The 24,439-nt window shown below is 39.7% G+C and overlaps 1 protein-coding gene across 1 annotated transcript in view; it reads right to left on the reverse strand.

Annotated features, from left to right (window-relative positions):
- Window positions 1-24,439, reverse strand: part of SNTB1 (syntrophin beta 1) — a 231,901-nt gene that overhangs the window by 88,634 nt on the left and 118,828 nt on the right. The window contains exon 3 of the mRNA XM_072774351.1: window positions 178-385. Within this exon, the coding sequence (XP_072630452.1) occupies window positions 178-385 (208 nt within the window). The remainder of the gene's footprint in view (window positions 1-177; window positions 386-24,439) is intronic.

A 24,439-nucleotide genomic window follows, 5' to 3' on the forward strand; every position in this document is an offset into this window, starting at 1 on the left:
CTGATTAGGACGCAGCCCCCATGTATAACATAAATCTGTTGAAGATGGACAGGAAGTCCCAATAGCTGGTGAATGAGAAATCCAGCCTATGGAACGAGATCACTGACTTCATGGTTGCAACACGTGCTGGGGGAACCTGGGTAAAAATATCTCCTCCTAGGGGAGCATTTTCCTTACCTTATCTGCAAGCCAGCCAAGATGCCTGATCTCTCGGCTCCCAGCAATGCCTGTTTTCCCCAACTGCTCTCTGACCTCAGCAATCACTTGGGTCAGCAGGTCACTCACATTGGAATGGATGGCACTGAACCAGGCCTGGGCAGTGGCTGAGTCCTTGCTCCTCAGGATCACTGTGTGCTTAGCATCCGGAGAGTGGATTTCAAGCTGCCTGGAGAAGCAGAGAGAGAGAGAAGGGTTAGAATGTGTCCTGGTAGGTCATGCTTTGTCAAGTCCTGGGCCATAGAGATGAATTAACTCTTTTTTCTTTCTTTTGGACTTTGTCAGCTTTGCATGGTTTATCTTAATGCTTCATTCATTCATTCATTCATTCATTCATTCATTCCTTCACTCATCCACAAACATCCACCAAATGCCTAGGCATTGGTCTAGATACTGGGGACATAGCTATTCAACTATCAAATCACCTAAGTTAAGGATGTCTGGCTAACCTATTAGTCAGCTGACTTGACTGGCTTATCAATAGTATCATATCAAGACTTCTAAACTGTGAGCTGATACTAATTTGCTTTACTTCTCAATCTACAGAGGATTTTAATAATATACCCACATGCTTGCTGCTACTGCAGGAAGTAGACTGAAATATATAGCCCCATGCTTCATACTACTGCTCAGTGTTAATTGTGAATATTTACAAATCAAAGATGACCAAACTTTGCATTCCTTAGGAATCCTGTCTGTGGCACATTTACCTACCATTTAATCCTTGGGTATATTTAAGAAGTGAATTGGCCTAGGAAGGGGCAACTGGGGAGAGAGGCACACAAAGAGCTCTCTTTAAAGTCAAATAAGAAAGAAAAGAAAGAAAAAACAAATGTCAACCACCAAAGTTTACCCCAGACCTTCACATGAACCACCCAAGATACAAAGTGAGATCTGTATACTGTAATTATGGTAAAAGAAGGAAATTCTAAATAGATTTTTTTGAAGTACTCCTAGATTAATATGACATTAATATGGCATTGCAAAAATGGTATATATGGACAGCATAAAGGCCAGAGAAGTCCATTATATCCTTCACCCAGTTTTCCCTATGGTTATGGAATATAACATCAAAGCCAGGAAACCAACATTGGGACAATGTAGGTGAATGGTTCTATGCCATTTTATCTCCTGTAAGTCACAGTAAGCAGAATACAGGACTATTCCATCACCACAAAGCTCTCCTTCCAGCTACCCCTCATAGTTACAATGCTCCTCTCGCCATGGCCATCTCAAATCTCTGGCAACCATTACTAACCTGTCCTTCACATCTATAATTTTTAGACTGCTAATTTTTATTGCCAGGAGGAAAAAACCCACATTTATTCATTGATGTATATGCAAAGAAATATTTTTACATTCGTGTTTGCACCAGAAAAATGTAGGGATTGGGAACATTCAAAACTGAATAAAAATGATACATTTGTTATTTCATCCTTTAATTATTTTTTTTAAGATTTTATTTATTTATTCATGAGAGACACAGAAAGAGAGGCAGAGACACAGGCAGAGGGAGAAGCAGGCTCCATGCAGGGAGCCCGAGGTGGGACTTGATCCCAGGACTCCAGGATCACGCCCTGGGCCAAAGGCAGCCGCTAGACTGCTGAGCCACCCAGGAATCCCCTCATCCTTTAATTATTATGCTACCATTCATTGAACAATTTTTATCTATATATGTATTCCTCCAATATCCCTAGGACTGATGTTTATTAATTCTATTTAACATAAGAAAAAACTAAAGTTTGGAGGGAGAGAGAATTTACCCAAGGCCACACAGTGATGCTAGGATTCAAACGTATGTTGGTTAGACTCAAAAACCCATGAACTTAGATACTATATTACAGTGTCTCTCCTTTAGACTGGACAACATCTAAAAGTGGGGCACCATTTTCTTCCATATCTGTCTTAATTCTCATTCTCATTCTCAGTAGAGTCCTTAGCTCCTGAGTTACAAAATAATTTTGCAGATCACCTGAAAATCACAAGTCCCATTGCAACCTGGCCTCATTAACATTCAATAGCAAACTTTAAGAGTAAACCTTTTTACTCATAAACTTAAATTGTAGAAAAGGAATGATTTAGAAAGTGAAATGTCTCTGGAGGAGTGTTAACAAAAATTAGCAATTTTTTTTTGGTCAGAAATTTGCAAAACAAGACTCCTCACTAAGACTCCAAAGGTTTTTTTTGTGATAAAACAGGGAATTCTTTAGATGACATCTGTCCTTGCTCAGAGGAAAAAAATCTCATGACTCTTGGGCACTTTTCAAAGAAATGGGGGGTAATTCTTGCCCATGGCTTACTCTTCAGTAAAGTTACATAGCCAATTACCAACCAGGGCTCTCAAAAAGCATTAGTGAGAGTTCAACATGCTTTTATTTTTCTTATTTTAAAGATTTTATTTTATTTATTTATTTTTTAGGTAGGTCCCATACCCAGTGTGGAGCCCAATATGGGACTCAAACTCACGACACTGAGATCAAGACCCGAGCTGAGATCAAAAGTTGGATGCTTAACCAACTGAGCCACCCAGGTGCCCCTAAGATTTTATTTTTTAAGTAATCTCTACACCCACATGGAACTCAAATCTACAACCCCCGAGATCAAGAATTGCATGCTCCATGGACGGGGTCAGCCAGGTGTCCCTCAATGTGCTTTTCAAATTATCCTAAAATGATCTGTTATTCTAGAAATTTAAAATCTGCAAATATCTCATTTACTTTTGAAGTAAATGAAAAAAATGAAATATTTTCTTTTAAAGACCTGGCTTTGTTTTTAAATGATGGCTTGGGAAGCTGCCACCCCCCAGGTGTCTCTCTCTCTCTCTCTCTCTCTCTCTCTCTCTCTCTCACACACACACACACACACACACACACACACACACGCGCGCGCGCACAAATAATGCCAGCAAGAAAGAGAGGAAACAAAGACCATCTTCTTTGTTGGATTGCCAGCGTGCCCCCAGAGGAAAGCTGACTTGTAAACAAAGGTACAGGCTGATGATGCAGAGGCCTGTTTCTCCCAGGTTCTGGCAGCATTTATCATCATTAATTTTTAAGTAAACTTTAAAGCATAACATACAGATAGAAAAGTGTACAAATCATTGTACAATAATTTGAGCAAAAGTGCACAAATGTAATTTTGCAAAGGGAATTTATTTGTGGAATTGCCACTCAGATCAAGAAGGAGAACATGGCATGTGTTCCAGAGTCCCCTTCAAGCCCTCTTTCCAATTATCATTCCTCCCCCACCTCTACCCCCAAATCACCACTACTCAGATTTCTATCATTATGGATTACTTTTATCTCAGGCAAAATGTACAACTTTTTTGTTTTCATTTTCTGTCTTTGCTTGAAGTACAGGGGAGATTTTGGACTATTTCTGGGATAAACTAGCAGGTCCTATGCTTTCATTTTTTTAAAAAGATTCATTCTTTCATTCATTCATTCGAGATAGAGCACACAGAGGGAGAGGGAGGAGCAGACTCCCCACTAAGCAGGGAGCTGGGGGCAGGGCTCTATCTCAGGACCCTGAGATCATGACCTGAGCCAAAGGCAGATGCTTCACTGACTGAGCCACCCAGGTGCCCTATGCTTTTAGCAGTGGTTCTCAAAGTGCGGCAGACAAGCCACACCACCATCACCCAGAAATTCATTAGAAAAGCCAATTTTCAGTTCCTACCCTAAAGCCACTGAATTAGGAATTCTGGGGATTGGGCCCAGGAATCACCCTCCTGGTAAGTCTGATGCAACTCAAGTTTGAAGAAGGTTGCTCCATGGGTTCATAAGAAGCAGCCCTGAGCTTGGCTGGTTGCCAAGGTTCCCAGTGGCTGAAGTGGACATGCCAGAGGGTAGATTGAGCTCCTCCAATCAGTCTCAAAGTCCCAAAGGAAGAACACAGAAGACACAATACAGAGGCTTGTGATTTTTTTTTTTTTTATAGTACAAAAAAAAAAAAGGGCAGAAGAAGTTCTCAATCAAAAGTATTCTTCAGGGGAGCCTGGGTGGCTCAGCAGTTTAGCGCAGCCTTCAGCCCAGGGCATGATCCTAGAGACCCGGGATCGAGTCCCATGTTGGGCTCCTTGCATGGAGCCTGCTTCTCCCTCTGCCTGTGTCTCTGCCTCTCTCTGTCTCTCTCTGTGTTTTTCATGAATAAATATATAAAATCTTAAAAAAAAAAAAGTATGCTTCAGAAACCCCTGAATAGGTTTTTGGTTTTGTTTTGAATCATTTAACTAAATACAGATGCTTAGACCCCATCCCAGATCTATTGAGTAGGAATATCCAGAGGTTGAGGCCTAGGTATACACTTTAAATGTTCCACAAATTATATTAAGGACCATGGCAGGCCTCTCTGAGTGCAAGCTCAAGCCCTCTGTAGAGCTGTGCCTCTACCTGTCACCAGAAGGCTCCTGGGCAGTGTATCAGTTATCCACTGCTGAGTAACAATTTTCCCCAGGATTAAGTGGCTGCCAACTCTAAACATTTGTTATTTCACAGTTTCTGTGGCACATGAATTTGAGAGTGGCGTAGGTGGGTGGCTCTGGTTCAAGGGCTCTTGTGAGTTTGCAGTCAGGATGTCAGCAGTGGCTTCCGGCAAATGAAGACTTGACTGGGGCTCCACTTCTAAGATCGTGCACTCATCTGGCTGTTGGTAGGAGGCTTTTCCAGGGGATACTGAGTATCTTCATGACATGGTAGCTGGTTTCCTCCAGAGAGCAATAAGGAGCTGCTGTTCCTTTTATGATCTGGTCTCCATTATATATAATATGTATGTAAAACTTAGTGCAAATCTCAACTACACACACTTTGGCCCAATTTATCACTGAAGCTCATTTTACCAAAATGTGATCCTGGGCTATGCACATTTTAGAGCATGAAGAGATAGAGAAAGAAGTTCCATAATTCCACTCCTGGACTGGCTCTGTAGTCCTTCCTTCACCAGCCTATTTTCTCACCAATTGAAAGCAAATGTTCCAGAGGGTAGCCTTGAAGCATTTGCAGTTTGGGTTCAGGCTGGCTCTAAAATTTTTTGACTATGAGGCACTGGGAAAGTCATTTAACCTTCCTAAACCTCAATTTCCTTATCTCTAAATGGCTCAATATGCTTGCCTCTTAAGATTATTGGAGAGACCAAATGAGATAACGTGTGCATGAGATGTCACAATGCCAGGCTGGTCTTGATCAGCTCTGGTTTGCAATAAATAGTCTTCCCAAACATGTACAATGCAACAGTAGGGGCCCCACATGGTACATAGAGTCCTCTAGGGTGGACTTTGGTTCAACTCTTTTTCAGAGTACCTCGGAGGAAAATCCAAACCCAGGAAAAATACTCTGGAATGGAAGAAGGGTACCTCTGGGGAGAGCAGCATGAGTCTTCTGCAAGATCTTGGATGATTTGGGCCAAACCTGATAATCCATTCCCTGTTATCCCATCTACCTCTGTTCTTACATAAAAGAGCCACATGAGGCTCATGTTCAGAAGCATATATTGGTAGGAGTTGCAGCCATCACTAGAGCTACAAATGTCTGTTGAAGCCCCTTTGTTTTCTCAATGCTTGAATTAACCAGCAACTGTGAACATGAAAGGAGAATGGGGAATTCTTTTACCTTTCTGAAATACTGCGCTGACAACATACCCCAAAAGAACCATTTTCATATATTTCATGTAACCCATTTTTAAAGCAATTTCAACTCCAATAAATACTTCATTAATTTGTAAATGTATGGAAGGAACTAACGATGAAGAAATGAAGTAGAAATCGGGGAGCAGAAGGAGGGGGGAGAAGAAGAAAAGGGAATGAAAGACTCTAGGGTGGGAATGCCACTGTGGAGGGGTAGCTGAAGTCATAACAGTCACAGGGAAGCAAACATTAATCCTACAATGGAAGCAAAAAAAGCACTGGGCAAGGGCACCTGGCTGGTTCAGTCAAATGTGAGACGGACGCTTGGTTCTGGCTCAGGTCATGATCTCAGGGTTGTGAGATCGAGCTGCTTAAGATGCTCTCTTTGCCTCCCCTTCCCTCCTCCCTCTCAAAACTAATTAAAAAAATCTTTTTTTAAAAAAGCACAGGACATGAGAGTAGTGTCATATCACTCATGTCAAAGTGATAGATACAAATGCTTGTAAATGTATAAATTATGCCGGGAAATGTATCCAGGTGGATTCAATGAGGAGGGAAATTGAGTGACAAGAGGACAAGATAAAAAAAGACTTCACTGTCTCACATACTATCTGCTGAATTTCGTTCCACGCAGCCATTGTGTATTCACTATATTGGAAAGGCGGAGAAGGAGAAGAAGGAGGAAGAACAGGTTAAAACAATCTTGTCTCAAATTCAAGCTCTGTCACTTACGAACTATACTTTTTCATGACCAGCTGTGATTCGGTCTGCCTAGGTTCTGTTCCCCCTTTCTGGCAACAGGATTTACCCCCCATTCTCAGCCTCAGTGGTTTGGGGGCTTCATGGTTTGAGTATTATAGGTATGATCTAATTTGGGTCATGGAGATCTAGGCCCAGGATTTCTGCAGGAGTAATTGTTGAGATGTTTTTTTTTTTTTTTTTTTTCCTCATCTCCTAAGAGGTCAGATAAAATCATGGATCTACTGCAGGCTGTCTTGCCATCAAGAGGAGCAGGTCTGCCTGCAAATGAAGCCAACACTGAGGAAAACAGAGCTGAGAGTCCTGGATCCAGCCACACCTGACACACAGCTTATCCTTGTACTTTTCTTCTATGTTTCCCTTTTTGCTTAAACCAGTTTGAATTGGGTTGTCAAATACAACTAAAAGTCCTAACTCATACACTGACCACAAATAGGTCACATCATTTCTATGAGCCTCAAGTTTCTTTATTCCCTGTAAAACAGGGATGGTGGTGGTGGTGGTGATGATAATGATAATGAAGTGATAATGATGATTATAATGGAAATGGTAATAATAAAACTTTCACAGGGTCACTAGAGCATCGAATGAGATAATAATTGTGAAAGTGCTTTGTGACTTGTTAATCCTGATATTAGCAGGTGTCATTTATGCTTTTGGCATTTTAAGACTCTTCTGTTGGCTCAGTGTAACTGGGGGAAAAAACTATATTAGTGAATACAATGCTTTTGAATTGTCTGCACACATGAGCACATACAAGCAAGTTAGTTCTTTCCTAATTATACCACTAACAGACAAGGCATGCATACTGAAACAAAATCCTAGAAATCTTTTGAGTTACAAAACAGAGTTGGAAACATGCAATGATTTCTTAGCATGTACACAAAGATGTGTTGTGCCTCTAAGTGAGTTTTTGAGAAAACTCACCGGTGTTAAGCACGTGTTGGGTGCACCGAGGCATGCAGAGTACATGGTCCCTCTCCCCAAGAAGTTCACCATATGTCATAGGATGAATAGTATCATTCCAAACTCTAGTCTACCCAGAACCTCAGAATGTGACTGATTTGGAAACAGAATCTGTGCAGAAGTAATTAAAGTAAGGATGGTGGTGAGATCCTTATCTCATTAATCTAATCTGAATTAGAGTGGGTACTAAATCCAAAGGGATGTCATTATAAGAGACAGACACAGAGACGAATGCAATGGGACCGTAAGATACAGATGACTTAGAACTATGGCAATCATACTTCCAATTCAACACACGTTGGAGTTAAAACAGTCTTCTTGGCCAAAAAGAAAAAACAAAACCAAAGAAGCCTTACCCTCACCACCATGCAATTCTATAACCAGGAAGAAAAAGGAAACCCTCCTGAAATGAGGGACATATATAAAGCACTTGAAAGCATGCAGGCACATAGTAGGCCTTGCTCAGTAAATCAGAGTGTCTTCTAATTCCTTCCTGGCATTAAAAAAATAATAATCTAGCCAACCTCCTTGCTAGCTGATGAGTCCTACATTTCTGGAACTGAGAAAGAGGAAGGAGGGAGTGAGTAAAGGAGCAATAAAGTCAGAACGGCTGATTGGAGCTATTTTCAGCAGGCCAGTCTTTTATAACTCTTATTTTGTTCCCCAGTTGAACTGACCACTGCTTGATGAATTGTGTTTATCTGTAGTTCAGCGATAAAGTTCTCTTTTAATTCCCTGCTGAATAGAAATATTTAGGGCAATGCCACAGCTGTGTTTATTCTCACACTCCACCACAGTTATGTAAATACTGCCTATGGAACTATTTCTGATAAAGGCCCATACCAACCCTGAGGAATTACACACTCACTCTAGATGTCTGCCAAGATGAGCAGTTTCGATCCAGCTTGGCACAGCCTATGAATGATATCACAGCTTCTCAGAGATCATTTGGCAAACCTCACAATAAAAGAGTAATTTTCTTACCCTCTTACTCTTTTAAAGACTCCCGCTGAGACAAATAATATTTCCCAGAATGCTTTACTTCCCCTGTTTAGAAACACGAGGCTGACTCTTAAAACTTAACACAAAATTAATAAATAAAAACTTGCAACCTGGCAACAAGGTTTCATGTGACCTTTCCCCTTGAAACGTGAGGCTGGAGAAAACACAGATGAAAGAAGTCAGGAAGATAAGGCCTGCGGGCTTGTAGCAACCACTGGGAATGGAGGGGAACTCAAACCACATGGTTCTCGGTCATTACAGTTGCTTCCAATTCCATAAATGTGTGATTCCCATGGCTGATTAAAAGTATTACCCAACAGATAAATATATGGCACACCATTGATAATGGCTACCTCTAGATAGTTGAATTTTGAGGTATTTTTAGTTCCACCATTCTGCTTTTCTTTAATGTTTAGAATTTTTGCAATGTAATCAGACGAATATTAGAAAAAGATATTCTTTAAGAAAAGGAGTGTTTGCACACCTTTGCACTAGGAGAAGTATTTTTATGTGAACAAGAAAACACTACAGAAAGAATGAGAAAAAAATTTTTACATCAAATTGATTGTAACTAAAAGACTTCAAAAGAAAGAGATAAAAGATCTGTATATACAATATTCATAATAAGAACTTGTCCTGTGGGGATGAAAACTCTACCACCAAAGGTGTTCACTTTCCTCATTTTGTCCCTTCCTCCATCCTATGAGGTGAATGGTATTTGTCTCCTTTACAGATTAGAAGATGGCAGGCACCTCAAGGGGTTTGATTGTTCCATCTTCCAGTCAGTAAGAGACTAAGCTGGAGCTGGATCCTTAGTGCATCTAATTACATAGCCTATGTCTTAATCACTATGTTCCATTGAGTAGGGTGTTTGTAAGATGTGGTTTGTTGCTTACAAGAGTAGAGAACATTCTGGGGCACCTGGGTGCTCGGTGGTTGAGAGTCTGCCTTTAGCTCAAGTTGTGATCCTGGGGTCCTGGGATCAAGTCCCACATCAAGTTCCCAATAGGGAGCCTGCTTCTCCCTTTGCCTATGTCTCTGCCTTCTTCTGTGTCTCCCAGGAATAAATAAATAAAATCTTAAAAAAAAAAAGAACAGAAGACATTTTTCATCTTTGTTGCTGCTCAATATCTTTCAGACACCCCTCCTGTGTATTTGGAAAGTTTTCCAAATTACAAGTTGAGCCTCCCCATAGTAGAAGCCAGAATTTGAGTTCCTAGTCTTCCGTGCTGCTAGGGCTCAGAGCCACTCACTCAAAATGGCAAGGATGCACCGTGAGATAGTAGTTGTATATGGAATCCATCTTTTGGCAAGTATGGTGGTGGAGGCATCCAGCTCTAAATGGCAGTAGTGGCAGATCTTGGCCAGTCCCAAGTTGTTATTGATACAAGCTAAGGCAGTTGCAAGAGCTGTGGTGTGGTATGGTTGTTAAGTGGCAGCAACGGTGGGATTTCTTCTAGAACAGCATTTACAATGTGAACGAGTATTGAGTTTAGCCTGGCTCTCTGAACTCTTTGGAAAATACGTGAGCACTTTAATATCCTCAGCCAGATTTCATTCTGTTGCCTGAAACTACAATCCCCTGCTAAGAATGCAGATTTAGGAATCTAGTTGCCTGATGGAGCTAATGAGATCACCTAAAAAATACGTCAAGTATGAGCAGTGAATAGAAAAGAAGCCAGGAAAGGTGTTCTGCTATTTTTTCACAAAATCCCATTTCAAAAACAGGTCACGCGTGATATAGTATTCTGCTAGGCTCTAAGGGAACCTGACGATATCTCTCACTAGGTTGGCTAGGTTTCAGTTTTTTGGTAACACATAAATTTACAAAATATGTGAAGAATTTTAGCACTTCGACTTTCCTAGGGGAATGATATCATTATCAAAGTTTTAGAAGACAAGTCAGCTAATGTCAGACTAGAGAAAACATTTTGTTTTTCCACTACCGACTTCATCTGTACCTCACAGAAAACTCTGTGATGTGACCTTGCTCAACTGATTTTTTTAAGCCATTTAAATATACAATGTGCTATGCAGGTCAAATAAATTTACATTTGTCTCTAGATTTTTATTATCATACAGTGACAGCATAAACGGTCCATCCCAGAGTCCAGTCCAGAGCATAGCATTTGCAGTCTGAACATCTATTTTAGCTTCTTTTGAATTAGATTATTTTGGGCCAGAATTAGCAAATAAAAATATAGGATGTCCAGTTAAATTTGAATTTCAAATAAACAACAAACAGTTTAGTGTTAAGTATGTCTTGTGCAATACCTAGTGGTAGAAATGGTATAAAGTACATGGATTAGAAAGTATGTAGAAAATAAAACTGATAGGACTTCATGATGGATTAGCTCTAATGGATGCAGAAGAGGGAAATGTTAAGGAGTTTTCTGGCTTAGCTGAATGAATGGCAGTGTCTGTTACTAAGGTAAAAAATTGAAAATGGTTCAGATTTGGTAAGAAACAGGAGTTTGGGTAAGTGGCTCCATCTTCACTTAGGTATCTTGTAATAACCCCAAGCTTGTAATGTACACATAGATCAGTTACGTCCCAAGAGTCTATTCTATGGTTATTTTATTTTAATGGAATTAACACCTTCCCAAGAATCTAGGTTGGAGGACTCGATCATTCTTGATGCCTCCCATCAAGAATACCTCCCATGGATACTTCTTCCAGTATCCACTCAGTCTCCAAGTTTTATCAGTATTATCTTGGTGGTATCTCTCTTTCAGAAGAGATGGCCAGAATATAAATTTAGCAAGTTTTCTCAGTGGAGGTAGGGTGAGCACTTGTCTAAGATGAGATATAGGTTTTACTTTGTAGGCCAACTTTGAACAAATGGTTAATTGCCTGAAATGCTATTAAAAAGAGCCTGAGGTCTCATTCGAGGCTCAAGTAGAAAAAGTAGCATCAATATATATTGATGTGTACCATGGACATGGGAGTGGGGATTGGCAGCACTCATATTGTCTATTTGATATTTCTAGAAAGCATTTTGAAATGCAGCTCTCACATGTAGCTCCTGACTGCCCCGAGCTTGGAGAGAGTCATGGCTTTCCGTAATCCGATAATTCCTCTTTCACGGCTTATCCCTTTATAGTTTATCTCTCCCTCTAGACTGTAAATTCCTTAAGGGTATGATATATATTATGTTAATATCCTCCTGTTGCCTGACACTCTGAGGGGCATAATCCATATGTTTCTCCTGGGCTAAGTGAATGCATGGCTCTGTCTATTACTAAAAGTTTGTCCAGACTCTACACTGTGTTTTCCCCTTACCACATGTTAACCCTTTCAGTCTTGAGTGATGAAATTTAATTCTACGTTACAAAGTGCTTTAGTTCTAAGTCGGAAGATTTACGTAATATACTTAAACAAATAAATAAAGTCAAACATATTTTAATGTCCCATGAGGATAGTTTCCATGGATAATGTGCGATAGAGGTCAACTCTAAAATGTTTGATTTATCCCATATTATCTTGTTTATCAGACAATCTGTCATACATAATTTTCTTGGGCTAAAATAATCGATTTGTAATCTTGCCAGACTTACCCAGGTTGGATGTAAAAGCAGGCAGACTTCCAAATGTGTAAATCAGGGTCAAAAGATGACACAAAATTAAAGCAACAAAGAATACTTATATCTGAGAGGTAAGAACAGAAGTGGATGCCACCTAACTCATTTCTGTCAGACCTCCATGTCGAACAGTAGGATTTATTTGTCTGACTCATGTACAAAATTGCAAGATGGCTTTTCATTCATTATTTTATCAATTATTTTTTGAGTGCCTAGTACCTAGACATGGCATGAGGTGCATGAAGGGAAGGGGACTGAACACATGTGGTTTCTGTGATCCCTGAGATTATAGTCTAGCAACCTTGGACAAGAACACACTTTCTTAAGTTTTCAAATAACATGAAGAATTCCTAACATGAGAGAACAAATTGTACCTGTTTTAGAAACAGACAATCTTTTATTCAGTTCTAAATAAACTACGCAATAATTCCCCACCATGAAGTCAGCAGCTGCTTATACATAGTCACAGCGCTTCACCAAAGCCGAAATAGTGCTCATCCATTCTGTTTTAATTTCTAAGTATTTCTTTTTAAGGAGGGAGGAGAAGAAAAGGGGAGAAAGACAAAAGCACTGTATCTCCAGGGCCCCTATACAGATAAAGATATGTCACCAGTTAAAGGCCATTAAGCTGTTAATATCCTTCAACAAGGATTATTAGTAGCCACCACGCAGCAGAGAAGAGAGACCCATGAGAACAGTAAAGATGAGGCTAAAGTTGGATGAGACAAGAAGGATCTGAAGAAGGTCTACCACACAAAAGACTAGAACAGCCATGGAATTTGGGTTCAGAGAATGGAAACAAATATTATCCCAGCTAAATGGATGAACAAAAGAATGATCAAAGACAGAATTAGCAATCCAGAAAGAATTTAGAGGTCATTTAACACAACCACTCATTTCAATGGTGAAAAATCTCCAGGGAGGAAAAGTGATTTATTTATCCAAGGTCACACCTGCAGGTAGTAGTAGTATTGAACCTAGAATCCAGAATTCCTAACAATGATGTTTATCTAAATTCAGAGAATGGGCACAGAGAGGTCATGTGCTAGAAGCCAACTTAACTTTCTTTACAATTTTCCAGAGGGCTGGTCCCTACTTTGGGACCAATACCTCTTTCTGCATTTGAAACAGTCACTGTAGTGCTTTGTAGATATTTCACTGTCAAAGCATTTATGGAAATGACAGCTTCATAATTATTTTCTCTGTGAAGCCTTTGCTCAAAGACATGTTCACCTCTTTGTAGATAGCAATAATCATTTCATTACTTGAAGGATTTAAACAAGCACAAACAAATCAGCTACCCACAAAATCGCTATTTTTAAAAAATCTATATCTGAACTATCTAGACAAGTTTTAAATTGTCATGCAATTCTGTACTGGTTGCAAGAAAGGGTGAAAATCAAAATAATGCTAATGATCATCCCAAGTTTCAAAAGGTCACGCTACATGAAATTCAATCTTCTTCCTTCTTACAGTAAATGCCAAGGTGCCAAACAAGTTGGGAAGAGAGTCAATCTCTCTGTGAAGGAGCAAAGCTGTGGGTTAGATTTGTTTAATTTTGTTTTGACTTTATTAGTTTTTTGGTTTTTTTTTTTTAAGAAAATAGCAGAACCAAAAAGTTGTTACAAATGAAGGAAATTTACTTAAAGCTTTCCATTTCTTGACATGGAGGTGTATGGGGAGGGAGAGATGGGGAAGAGATGGAGGGAAGATGAGAAGGCCCTGATTCTGTGGTTGCTGTCAGGAAGAGCTGAGCTCCTGGGCTGGTCAGATGCCTGCCTCTGCCTATAGCATTCCAAACATTTGTTCCCTCCAGATGTGCAAGTCAGTTGATTGAACTATTTTCAGCTTTGTACCCTTGGGCAATCTGCATGAAGGCTGTTTATTAATTAGCCTGGACTGCTTTTACCAAGATTTCAATATACCCCCTCCAAAAAAAACAAAAAAAAAAAAAACAAAAAAAAACAAAAAAAAAAAAAAGAAAGAAAGAAAAAGAAACCAGATATTGAGGTAGGGCAAGTACAATAACCTTTTTTTTTTTTTTTTAAGTACAAATAACCTTAATCACATCTGACTCCTTCATCAAAAATATTTATTGAATGCTTTCTCTCTGCCAGGCAGTCTGCTGGGTGTGGGACACCGAGTCCCACAACATAGCCATGACCTTCAAGGAGCTTATTGTCCATGGGGATGAAGGGAGGTACTGGCAGACAAGAACCCAATGCTTGCCCTCCAGGGGAGGCCACATTAGTACAGTGGTTAGAATGTCGTTAATAGAGTCAGTCAGCCTTGGTCTGTGCACTGGTTATGAGCATGCCTGAGTGAGGAACTCAACCTCTCTGCATCCTAGTTTTTCCATCTACCAGCAGGAGTGGAGTGGGGCTGAGTTATAACAAATAAAACCCCTGGAACAGTGATGATCCTAAAGCTTAATGATTTTGAAAAATTTTTTTTTAATTTATTTATGGTAGTCACACAGAGAGAGAGAGAGGCAGAGACACAGGCAGAGGGAGAAGCAGGCTTCATGCACCGGGAGCCTGATGTGGGATTCGATCCCGGGTCTCCAGGATCGAGCCCTGGGCCAAAGGCAGGCGCTAAACCGCTGCGCCACCCAGTGATCCCTGAAAATTTTTTATATAAATTCAATTTAGTTATCAGAGAGTGTATTGTTAGTTTCAAGGGTAGAATTTAGTGATTCATCAGTTGCATATCACACCCAGTGCTCATTCCATCATGTGCCCTCCTCCATGCCCATCACCCAGTTACCCCATCCCTCTACCCACTTCCCCTCCAGTTACCCTGTTGGTTTCCTAGAGTTAAGAGTCTCTTATGGTTTGCCTTCCTCTCTGTTTTCATCTGGTTTCATTTTTCCTTCATTTTGAAGGAAGAAGATAAGTTGGAGGAAAATCAAAAGGAGGAGGAAGAGGAAAGGAGAGTATCTCAGGGAGAGAGGCAGCCTGGGCAAAGGACAGAAGCGCAAAATTGCATTGCACATTATGGAAGCTGTGTATGTTGTTTGGTTTTTTTTGTTTGTTTGTTTTAGAGAGATTTTACTTATTTTTTTCATGAGAGACACAGAGAGAGAAGCAAAGACACAGGCAGAGGAAGAAGCAGGCTCCATGCAGGGAGCCCGATGCAGGACTCAATCCCAGGACCCCAAGATCATGACCTGAGCCAAAGGCAGATGCTCAACCACTGAGCCACCCAGGTGCCACGGTGTATGGTTTTTTAATGGCTTAGGCAAAGCTTAGGGGAGAGATGAGCAAGGAGGTGGGAACACAAACAGGGGAGAGCCCAAAGAGGACACACTGACAGAACTTCATTTAACCAAGGGACATGATCAAGCTGTATTTTAGTGAGACCACACTGGAAAGACGGTATTGGAAGGGACAGAGATTAGAGGCATGAGATTTGCTAGAACATCTCAGCAGGGATGGGGGTGGCAGCAGCAGAAATGCAAAGGAAAGAACACTTTAGATATTAAAGATTAAACTACAGCAGAGTAAGAATAGCATTCTATTGTGACCAATTGATTTATGAATTAATACTTGTAACTTTGGGAAAATACGTCCTCTAAATATTGAATTCAAAAATACCCACGTGTGGACGCACAAGTCTGCCAGGCATGGGATGAGGCAGTGGGATACAAAGATAAGTTGGAGGTAGTGCAAGCCATTTATGGCCTAGTGAGGGGTATGCTATGCCAAAATAATTAGAATACATGACACAACAGGTGTGCCATTAAGGAAGCATTGAGTATCCAAGGGAGGCCCATTGGAGTGTAAGGATCAGGAGATACTTCAGGAAGAGAAAGACGTTTGAGATGGGGCTCATGGAATAACAAGATTTTGACAAGTGGGAAAGGAAAGGAGGGCATTCCAGTTTGTTGGGACCATCCATGACCAGGGACAGAGATGCAGGAATGCTAAGGGAGTTTAAGAATAGCATATAGTCCAGTTTTTCTGGAAAATTATTTCTATAACTGCACTGATATTTTTAACACTGTTGCTGAGATGTGACTGACATATGATCAACTGTACTTTCAGTATGCAGGAAGTTTAGGCATATGTATACCCGCCATGATGACTTCTTCCCTCCATTTCTCTAACTATAACTTAGTTTGCATAATCTATAATTTTAATGCATGGAATCATTTCACATATATTCCTTTTTTCCTACCTTTTTCTGCACAGTATAGTTATTTTGAGATTCATACATGTTGCAGTGTGTGTCAATAGCTCATTCCTTTTTATGACCAAGTAGTAACCATTGTACCATATACCTATTTGTTTTACTCATGCCCTTCCTGATAGACATATGGGCTCTTTTTGTTTTTTGGTTATTATAAATAAAGGTGCTGGGAACACCTGCAGGTTTTTTTTTTTTTTTTCAAATGGATACATGCTTTCATTTCTCTTGGGTAAATTGCTAGGAGTAGAACTGCTGATACATAAGGTAGTGGGTGTGTTTAACATTTTAAGGAATTACCAAACTGTGTATCAAAGTGGTTGCAATGGGGCACCTAGGTGGTTTAGTCAGTTAAGTGACCTGCTCTTGATTTCAGCTCAAGTCAGGATCTCAGGGTCCTGGGATTAAGCCCTGCATCAGGCTTCATGCTCAGCTGGAGTCTGTTTGGGATTCTCTCATTCCCTCCTCCTCTGCCCCTTCCCGGACTCATGCTCTCCTGGCCTCTCTCTCTCTCTCTCTCAAATGAATAAATAAATAAAATCTTTTTTTTTTAAATGCTTGTACCATTTTTCATTCCCTTTCGGTAATGGATGGAGATTCTAATTCCACATCCTTGTGAACACTTGATATAATCAGTGTTTTTAATTTTAGCCAAATTAAATTGTGTAGTAGTGTCATACTATGGCTTTAATTTACCTGTCTGTAATGACTGATGATTTACATCTTTCTTGTGCTTATTTCCTATCCATCTATCTTCTATGGTGAAGTATCTGTATAAATTTCGGCCCTTTTTGAAAAAAATTGTATTATTGCTTTTTTCTTATTGAATTTAGAGAGAATATATATATATATATTCTGGATATATGTCCTTTATCAGATACATGCTTTGCAAGTATTTTCTCCCAGTCTGTGGCTTGTGTTCTCATTCTCTTAAGAATAAGTTTTAATTTTAATGAACTCCAACTTACCAATTTTTCTTTATGGATTGTGATTTTTGTGCCATAATGTAGAATCTCAGACTGACTCAAATCCACAAAAGTTTTCTCTTATGTCTTTTTCTAGAAGTTTTAGAGTTTGGGGTTTTAAATTTAAGTTGATGACACATTTAAACTAATTTTTGTACAAAGTGTAAGGCACTGATTGGAAGTTCTCTCTCTCTCTCTCTCTGCATTTGAATACCCCATTTTTACCGCACCACTCACCATAAAGACTACCCTTCCTCTATTGAATTGCCTTAGTACTTCTCTTGAAAATCCAGTTGTGCATCTATGGAGGAGTTTTTCTGGACTCTGTATTATGTTCTATAGACCAATTATCTATCTCAATGTCAGTATCCCATTTTTTTGATGACTGTAAACTTTATAAATACTCTTGAACAATATGGTATTAATTGTCCACTTTGTTTTCTTCAAAGCTGTTTGGCTATTTCTGTATACATGTTCTATTTGCATTTCCATATGACTTTTTAAATCCATTCTCCAATTTCTGTAGAAAAATCTTTTGTGATTTTGATGACTATGGCGATACACCTACAGATCATTGCACCTAGAGTTGTCATCTTAATGAGACAGAGCCATTCTTTTCTGTAAACCCATATTTCTATTTGGCATCATTTTATTTCTGCCTGAAGGACTTTCTTTAGCACTTCTTGTACAGGCCTGCAAGTAACGAGTTCTTTCAGCCTTTGTATGTCACAAGAAGTCTTTATTTTACCTTAATTTCTGAAAGGTATTTTCACTAGATATAGAATTCTAACTTGACAATTTTTTATTTTTCCTTTAAGTACATGTAAAGTTCTTGGTTGACTTTCTCATTTATATTGCTTCTAAGAAGAAATAAGTTGCTGTCTTGGTTTACTCAGGCCACTATCACAAAATACCATGGACTGGGTGGCTTATAAATACAAAATTATTGCTCACAGTTCTACATCCTGGAAGGTCCAAGATCAAGGCTCCAGCAGATTCAGTGTCTGGGGAGGAGGTACTTCTGATTCACAAAGCATCATCTTCTCTTTGCACTCACATGGTGGGAGGGGCCAGGAACTTTCTAGGATCTCTTTAAAAAGATGGTAATGTAACTGTGAGGGCTCCACCCTCACAACTCAATGCCTCCCAGAGGCTCCGCTTTCTAACAACATCACACTGAGGATTGGGCTTCAACATATGAATCTGGGGGGGACAGAGACACAAACATTCATCTATAGAAGCTGCCTTTTCTTTGTTCTTTTCTACATAATATGCTTTTTCTTCTTTGGCAAATTTTAAGCTTTTCATCACTGGTGTTGAGCAATTTGATAATAATGTACCTTGGTGTCACTTTCTGCATGTTTCTTGTATATAGAGTTTATTGAGCTTTTATGGATCTGTGAGTTTATAGTTTTTATCAAATTGCAATAGTTTTCAGCCATTATTTCTTCAAATGTTTTTCTTCCTTTGATCCCTTTGATGATCCAACTATAGGTATGTTAGGCTGCTTGAATTTGTACCATAGCTCACTGATACTATGTTCATGTCTTTAAAATATTACCCTTTCTCTCCGTTTCACTATGGACAGTTTCTATTACTGGCTCTCTTCTGTTATGATACCATCCAGTGTGTTTTTCATTTCACACATTGTAGTTTTCATTTCTAGGAACTTGATTCGGATCTTTTTTGTATCTTCCATGTCTTTAACTAGCATTTTGAAAGTACGGAATACACTTACCTGAACTGATTTAATGTCCTTGATGGGTAATCCTAATATCTGTGTCATTTCTGGTCCAATTTCAAAATTGGTTTTTCTCTTCATCAGGAATCATATTTTTTCCTACTTCTCTGCATGACTGCCAATGTTTTAGTAGATGCCAGAGACATTGGAAATCTTACCTTGTGGAGTGCTGGATATGTTTATATTCCTGAAAATATTCTTGAGCAAACTTTTTGTTTTGTTTATTTTTTTCCAGGACAAGTTACTTGGAAACCATTTGATCATTTTAGGTGTTGTTTTTAAAGTTTGCTAGGTAGAACTGGGGTGGTGTTCCATCTAGGATGAATGCTGTCCCTCTGCACTCTCTGTACTCTATGTACTTATGTGAATCATGACACTTTCCAGTCTCACCTTAGGAGAGGCTTTATTCTTGGCCTTATGGGAGTGCTGAGCAATGTTACCTCTAATCCTTGGGGGGCAGTTTTCCCCTTGGTCTTTCACAGTTTACTCACATGCATGCTGACCAGTACTCCACTCATCTTGAGGGGATCCTCTTCAAATCTCCAGAATTCTGTGTGGCTCCCTGCTCTCAACTGCCTGCCTTGTGGGTGCTAGCTGTTTTGGTCTTCCCAGACTCTCTCTTCCCTGTCTTCCCTACTGAGGGGGCCTTTCAGGTGCCACTGGGGTGCTCTGTCCCTGTGCCATTGCCTGAAAACTCTCGCAAGGCAGAAAGCTAGGGCAATCTCAGGGATTGTGTTGTTTCCCATCTCTCAGGAATCACTGCCTGAAATCCAAGGTCTCAAGCACATATTTCACTTGTGTTTTGGTTGATTCAGATAGAAGAGAGGATAAATCTAGTTCCGGTTACTCCCGTCTTGCTCAGTGTGGATGTCTTGTATCTCGCCCATCAATATAAGTCTTTAAGATAAAATCTTTTCAGCATGAGAGTCTTCATAATGAAGGCATTATGGTATTTACTATCATTGATGTATTAAGTGACAGACTAGACTGTATCCACTTCATGTCATCTCAAAGGTATTTATTAGGTAGCTACTGTGTTTATAAAGATGAACGTACCCAAAGGGGGCTCTGCCTACCTGTTATCAGTTTCCAGATACAACAAACAACTTTGGAATGAACCGATTATAGGGCTTGTATATTATCCATGCTTTTAACATTCCCTCTCTTTTAATGGTGCCTGCCAACACCATCTCTAATTATGCATAAAGGACAGCTGGAGGAAATAAGAAACTCTAGTCACATGATTTTGCTAATTTTAAGCAGCCCTTAGGCTTAGACTTAGGGGCAGAAGTTGAAACTCTAGAGGGAAGTGGTTTATGCTAATGAGCTGTTGACTTCTCTAGTTCATGCTATTACTCTGCTCCCATAACCAGGATAGAAAGCTGGCTCTACTTCAGATAGGAGGAGATAAAAGCTTTAAATGATCCCTCCACTCCAAGAATCTGAGGGAACAAAGCAGGCTGGGGTAGCAGGCTGGGGTAAGGGTACAAGGTTGATGACATCAAGGAGTTGGATTACATATAACCATCTTTACAGTGCTTCCAATTTTGAGATGAGCATTTCACAAAAGTCATTTGAAGCAATATGTTGACCTTTCATGAGTTGGAGCAGCTGACATTTTGCCTGGATCTGAGCCAGGGTGGGTGCTATTCTAAACGAGAAATCAGTTATCCCATCTGCACTGAAGGAACTTTTCCCAATCATTTGTTAAAGCTTTATTTCTAAGGCACTAAGTGAATTTAATTAATTTTACCATCACCATCCCCTCCTTAATAAATTCCTCACACCTGTGGATTCACTAGGAAATTGAATTTCAGCTCTAGAAAACAAACCAAAAAAAAAAAAAAAAAAAAAGACATTCAACTAAAGGATGAGAGATTAGTTTGGTGAAAGCCCAGTGGTCTAGTCAAAATGAAAATGCCTCTCCAACTGTAATGAGATGAATCACATTAAAATGCAGATTCTGGTTCAAAAGGCCTGAAGTGAAGCCTGAGATCCAGTATTTCTCACCAGCCCTCAGGTGATGGATGCATTGCTCCGGTTGTCTGATGTAACATACTTTGAGTCACAAGGTGCTGGAAGACAGAGACCTCATTCATGTTTCATTCTTCCACAAAGTCACTGTCATAACCTGGGCCTTCTCAACTGAGAGCTTCAGTTTACTCTGATATAAACCACTCTCTAAGGTTCCTTCCAGATTCTAAAAACATATCGTGTTCCCAAAAGCACAGGTCTAGCTTCCTTCTACTTGTGAATTCATACATTCTATTGGCAGACATGCAATGAGCACCTACTACATGTCAGGCACTGAACAAGGCTCTGGCTACTTAAGTATGCACTAGATCAAACCCCTGCACTAAAAAATCAATTCAGAGAGAGAAGCAAGCAATGATAATGTGATGTCAGGCATGCTACCAAGCTGCTTCAGCAATGGTTGTTAACAAGAGTTCACAGATGTCTGAGAATTCAACTTTGTTTTGGAAAGCAGGTAGGAGGAGATGTTGTCCTACAGTGGTTCTCAGACTTCAGTGTGCATCAGAATCACTTGTAGGGCTTGTTGAACTACAGATCACTGGGTCCCACCCATGGACCTCTGAGAATTTCTATTTCCAACAAATTTCCTGGTGATGTTGATGCTTCTGATCTGGGATCACATTTTGAGAAACACTGTCCTGGACTTAAAGACACACTAATGAATGAAACAGAGTTTTTGCTTTGGAATGAGTGAGTAGAAGGAATCACAGTTCATTGGAGGAAACAGATTTACCTTCCCTTACCCCATACAGAATGGTTAGGATAATTTGGGGAGGGATTTGAAGAGAGAGAGAGAGAGAGAGAGAGAGAGAGAGAGAGAGAAAGAGAAAGTACAGTAATAGTTCTATGCCATATAAACTTTGGAGTCAGAAAGGGCTGGGCTCAAAGTACAGTCCTTAGTCATTTTACTGCCTTGGTCTTAGTATAGATAGTACCAAAAAAAATAATAATAATGGTTGGGGTTTCTCAGAATAATAGCAATGAGGGGATCCCTGGGTGGCTCAGTGGTTTGGCGCCTGCCTTTGGCCCAGGGCGTGATCCTGGAGTCTCAGGATCGAATCCCATGTCGGGGTCCCGGTATGGAGCCTGCTTCTCCCTCTGCCTGTGTCTCTGCCTCTCTCTCTCTCTCTCTCTCTCTGTCTATCATGAATAAATAAATAAATAAAATTTTTAAAAAGAATACTAGCAATGATTCTATCTGGAGGGAAGGAGACATAAACGACTGCCCAGAGCAGGTGATATTTGTGTGATGGCTGAGGATGACTGGTAGCCTGAGAAACAGATCTATTAGGGGTTAACAGTGGTAAGGTAAGTAGATAGTTCTAGATGGAAGATGTCATCAAAGTGTCAAATTACATATTGTTTTACTCACTAAGTACTTTCTGGTATGTGTGCATATATTATGGATTTGTGAATAGAATCAAATTTAATATTCCTTGAGAGAAATTAGCTCTTTAAAGGACTCCTGTGTACAATTCCTCTGTTCAGTCAAAAGCAAGACAGGTTTCAGTGGTAAGTGTACAATGGACACGGACTCAAAAGTTCTGGGTTCACGTCCCAGATCTGCCTGCTAGATGCTCTGCAACATCTAGAATCCCTAAACATGTGCCCTTTCCATTTCTAGCAATGGAAATTGCTAGTACATTCTAGTACAATGCAGCTACCATTATTATTACTGCCATTCTATAGATAGGAAGACTGAGGCCCAAAAGCATTAGATAAAAAGCCGACGGTTACTAGCTAGTATTTGACCCAAGTCTTCTGGATCAAGTTTTATACTTTGGGACTTTTACTTTTATTTCAAAAGAAGACTTTCCATACTTACTTAATGATTAGACATAATGAGAAAATTTGTTAGAACTGTAGATTTTTAAGCTCCTTCTGTGTATGTTCCAATTCTGTGTATCTGAGATGGGACCAGGAATCTGTATTTTTAATCACTGACTGCCCCTAGCCCCACCCTTGCCACCATATAAGTATGACTTTGGTGAAATTACAAATGCATTATTACCTATTATAGTGGGTTGAATAATATCCCCCCCAAAAAAATTTTGTGTACCTAGAACCTCAAGGTGACCCCTTACTTGAAATTGGCTCTTTACAGATACAATTTAGTTAAAATGAGGTCATCATGGATTAGGGTTGCCCTAAATCCAATGACTAGTATTCTTATAAGAAGAGGATACAAAAAAAAAAAAAGAAGAAGAAGAGGATACAGGAGCACCTGGGTGGCTCAGTCAGTTAAATGTCTGACTCTTGATTTTGGCTCAGGTCATGACCTCAGGGTTGTGAAATTGAGCCCTGAATTGGGCTCCACAAGGAGCCTGCTTAAGATTCTTTCTCTTCTTTTTCCTCTGCTCCTCCTTCACCATTCATGGCACACATGCTCTCTCTTTCTCTTCTAAAAAAGAAAAAAAAAAAAAAAAAAAAAAGAGGATACAGAGATACACATACTGAGAGAAGACCAGTGAAGACATATAGAGCTTGGATTGCTGCAACTAGTTATAAGCCAAGGAATGACAAGGATTGCTGGGAGCCACCAGAAACATAAGAAGCAAGGAAGGATTCTTCCTCAAATCCTTTGGGAAGAACAAACTAAATGTCTCCAGAACTGTGAAAGAATAAATTTCTGTGGTCTTAAGCCTTTCAGTTTTTAGTAATTTGTTATTATAGGCCTAGAAAACGAATATATTTGCTTCCTGGAAAATTCAGGGAAATTACTGTCTTAAGTTGACATTTCAACATGGAAAGCTGAGAATAGTGGTTGCTTCTAGGGAGGAGAACCACATGGCTCGAGCAGAAGAATTAAAGGGGGACTTATCTTTCTCTGCAGGTCCTTTTATGCAGAGTAAGCCACATGTATGTATTATGTACTGAAAAAATAAAGGAACAAATAATTAAATAAATCATAAAATGTTTTAAAGTGAATTCCTAGAGCAACATATTTGGGATTAGAGCCATGAAGTTCTTGGGTTCTTACATGTCATCAAAGAAAGAAATTCTATTAAAGTCATTTGACATGAAGGGCTCATTCAAAAGAGTGACTTCCAGAGTCAGTCTGGGGGGTCATGTTGATAAAGCTATTGACCAGAGAGAGTCTTGTATGATGAGAACAGAAGCTCTTGAAGGTGACACAGAGCTGTGGCAAGACACTAAAGATCAGAATCATCTACCTGTTAGGATGAAAATAGGAAGTCACATTGTCTCTCCTTTGTGTTTGGGATTACACTCAGTGAGATAAAATGACTTGCTTCATTTAATGCACAGAGTTGAGTATCAGAGCCTTGTAGTGATCATTTATTCTGTTCCATTTAATATCTATCGGGCACTGGGCTTCGGGGTGACTCAATGTTTGAGCATCTGCCTT

Source organism: Canis lupus, chromosome 14, assembly GCF_048164855.1.
Source record: "Canis lupus baileyi chromosome 14, mCanLup2.hap1, whole genome shotgun sequence".
Classification (NCBI taxonomy): domain Eukaryota; kingdom Metazoa; phylum Chordata; class Mammalia; order Carnivora; family Canidae; genus Canis; species Canis lupus.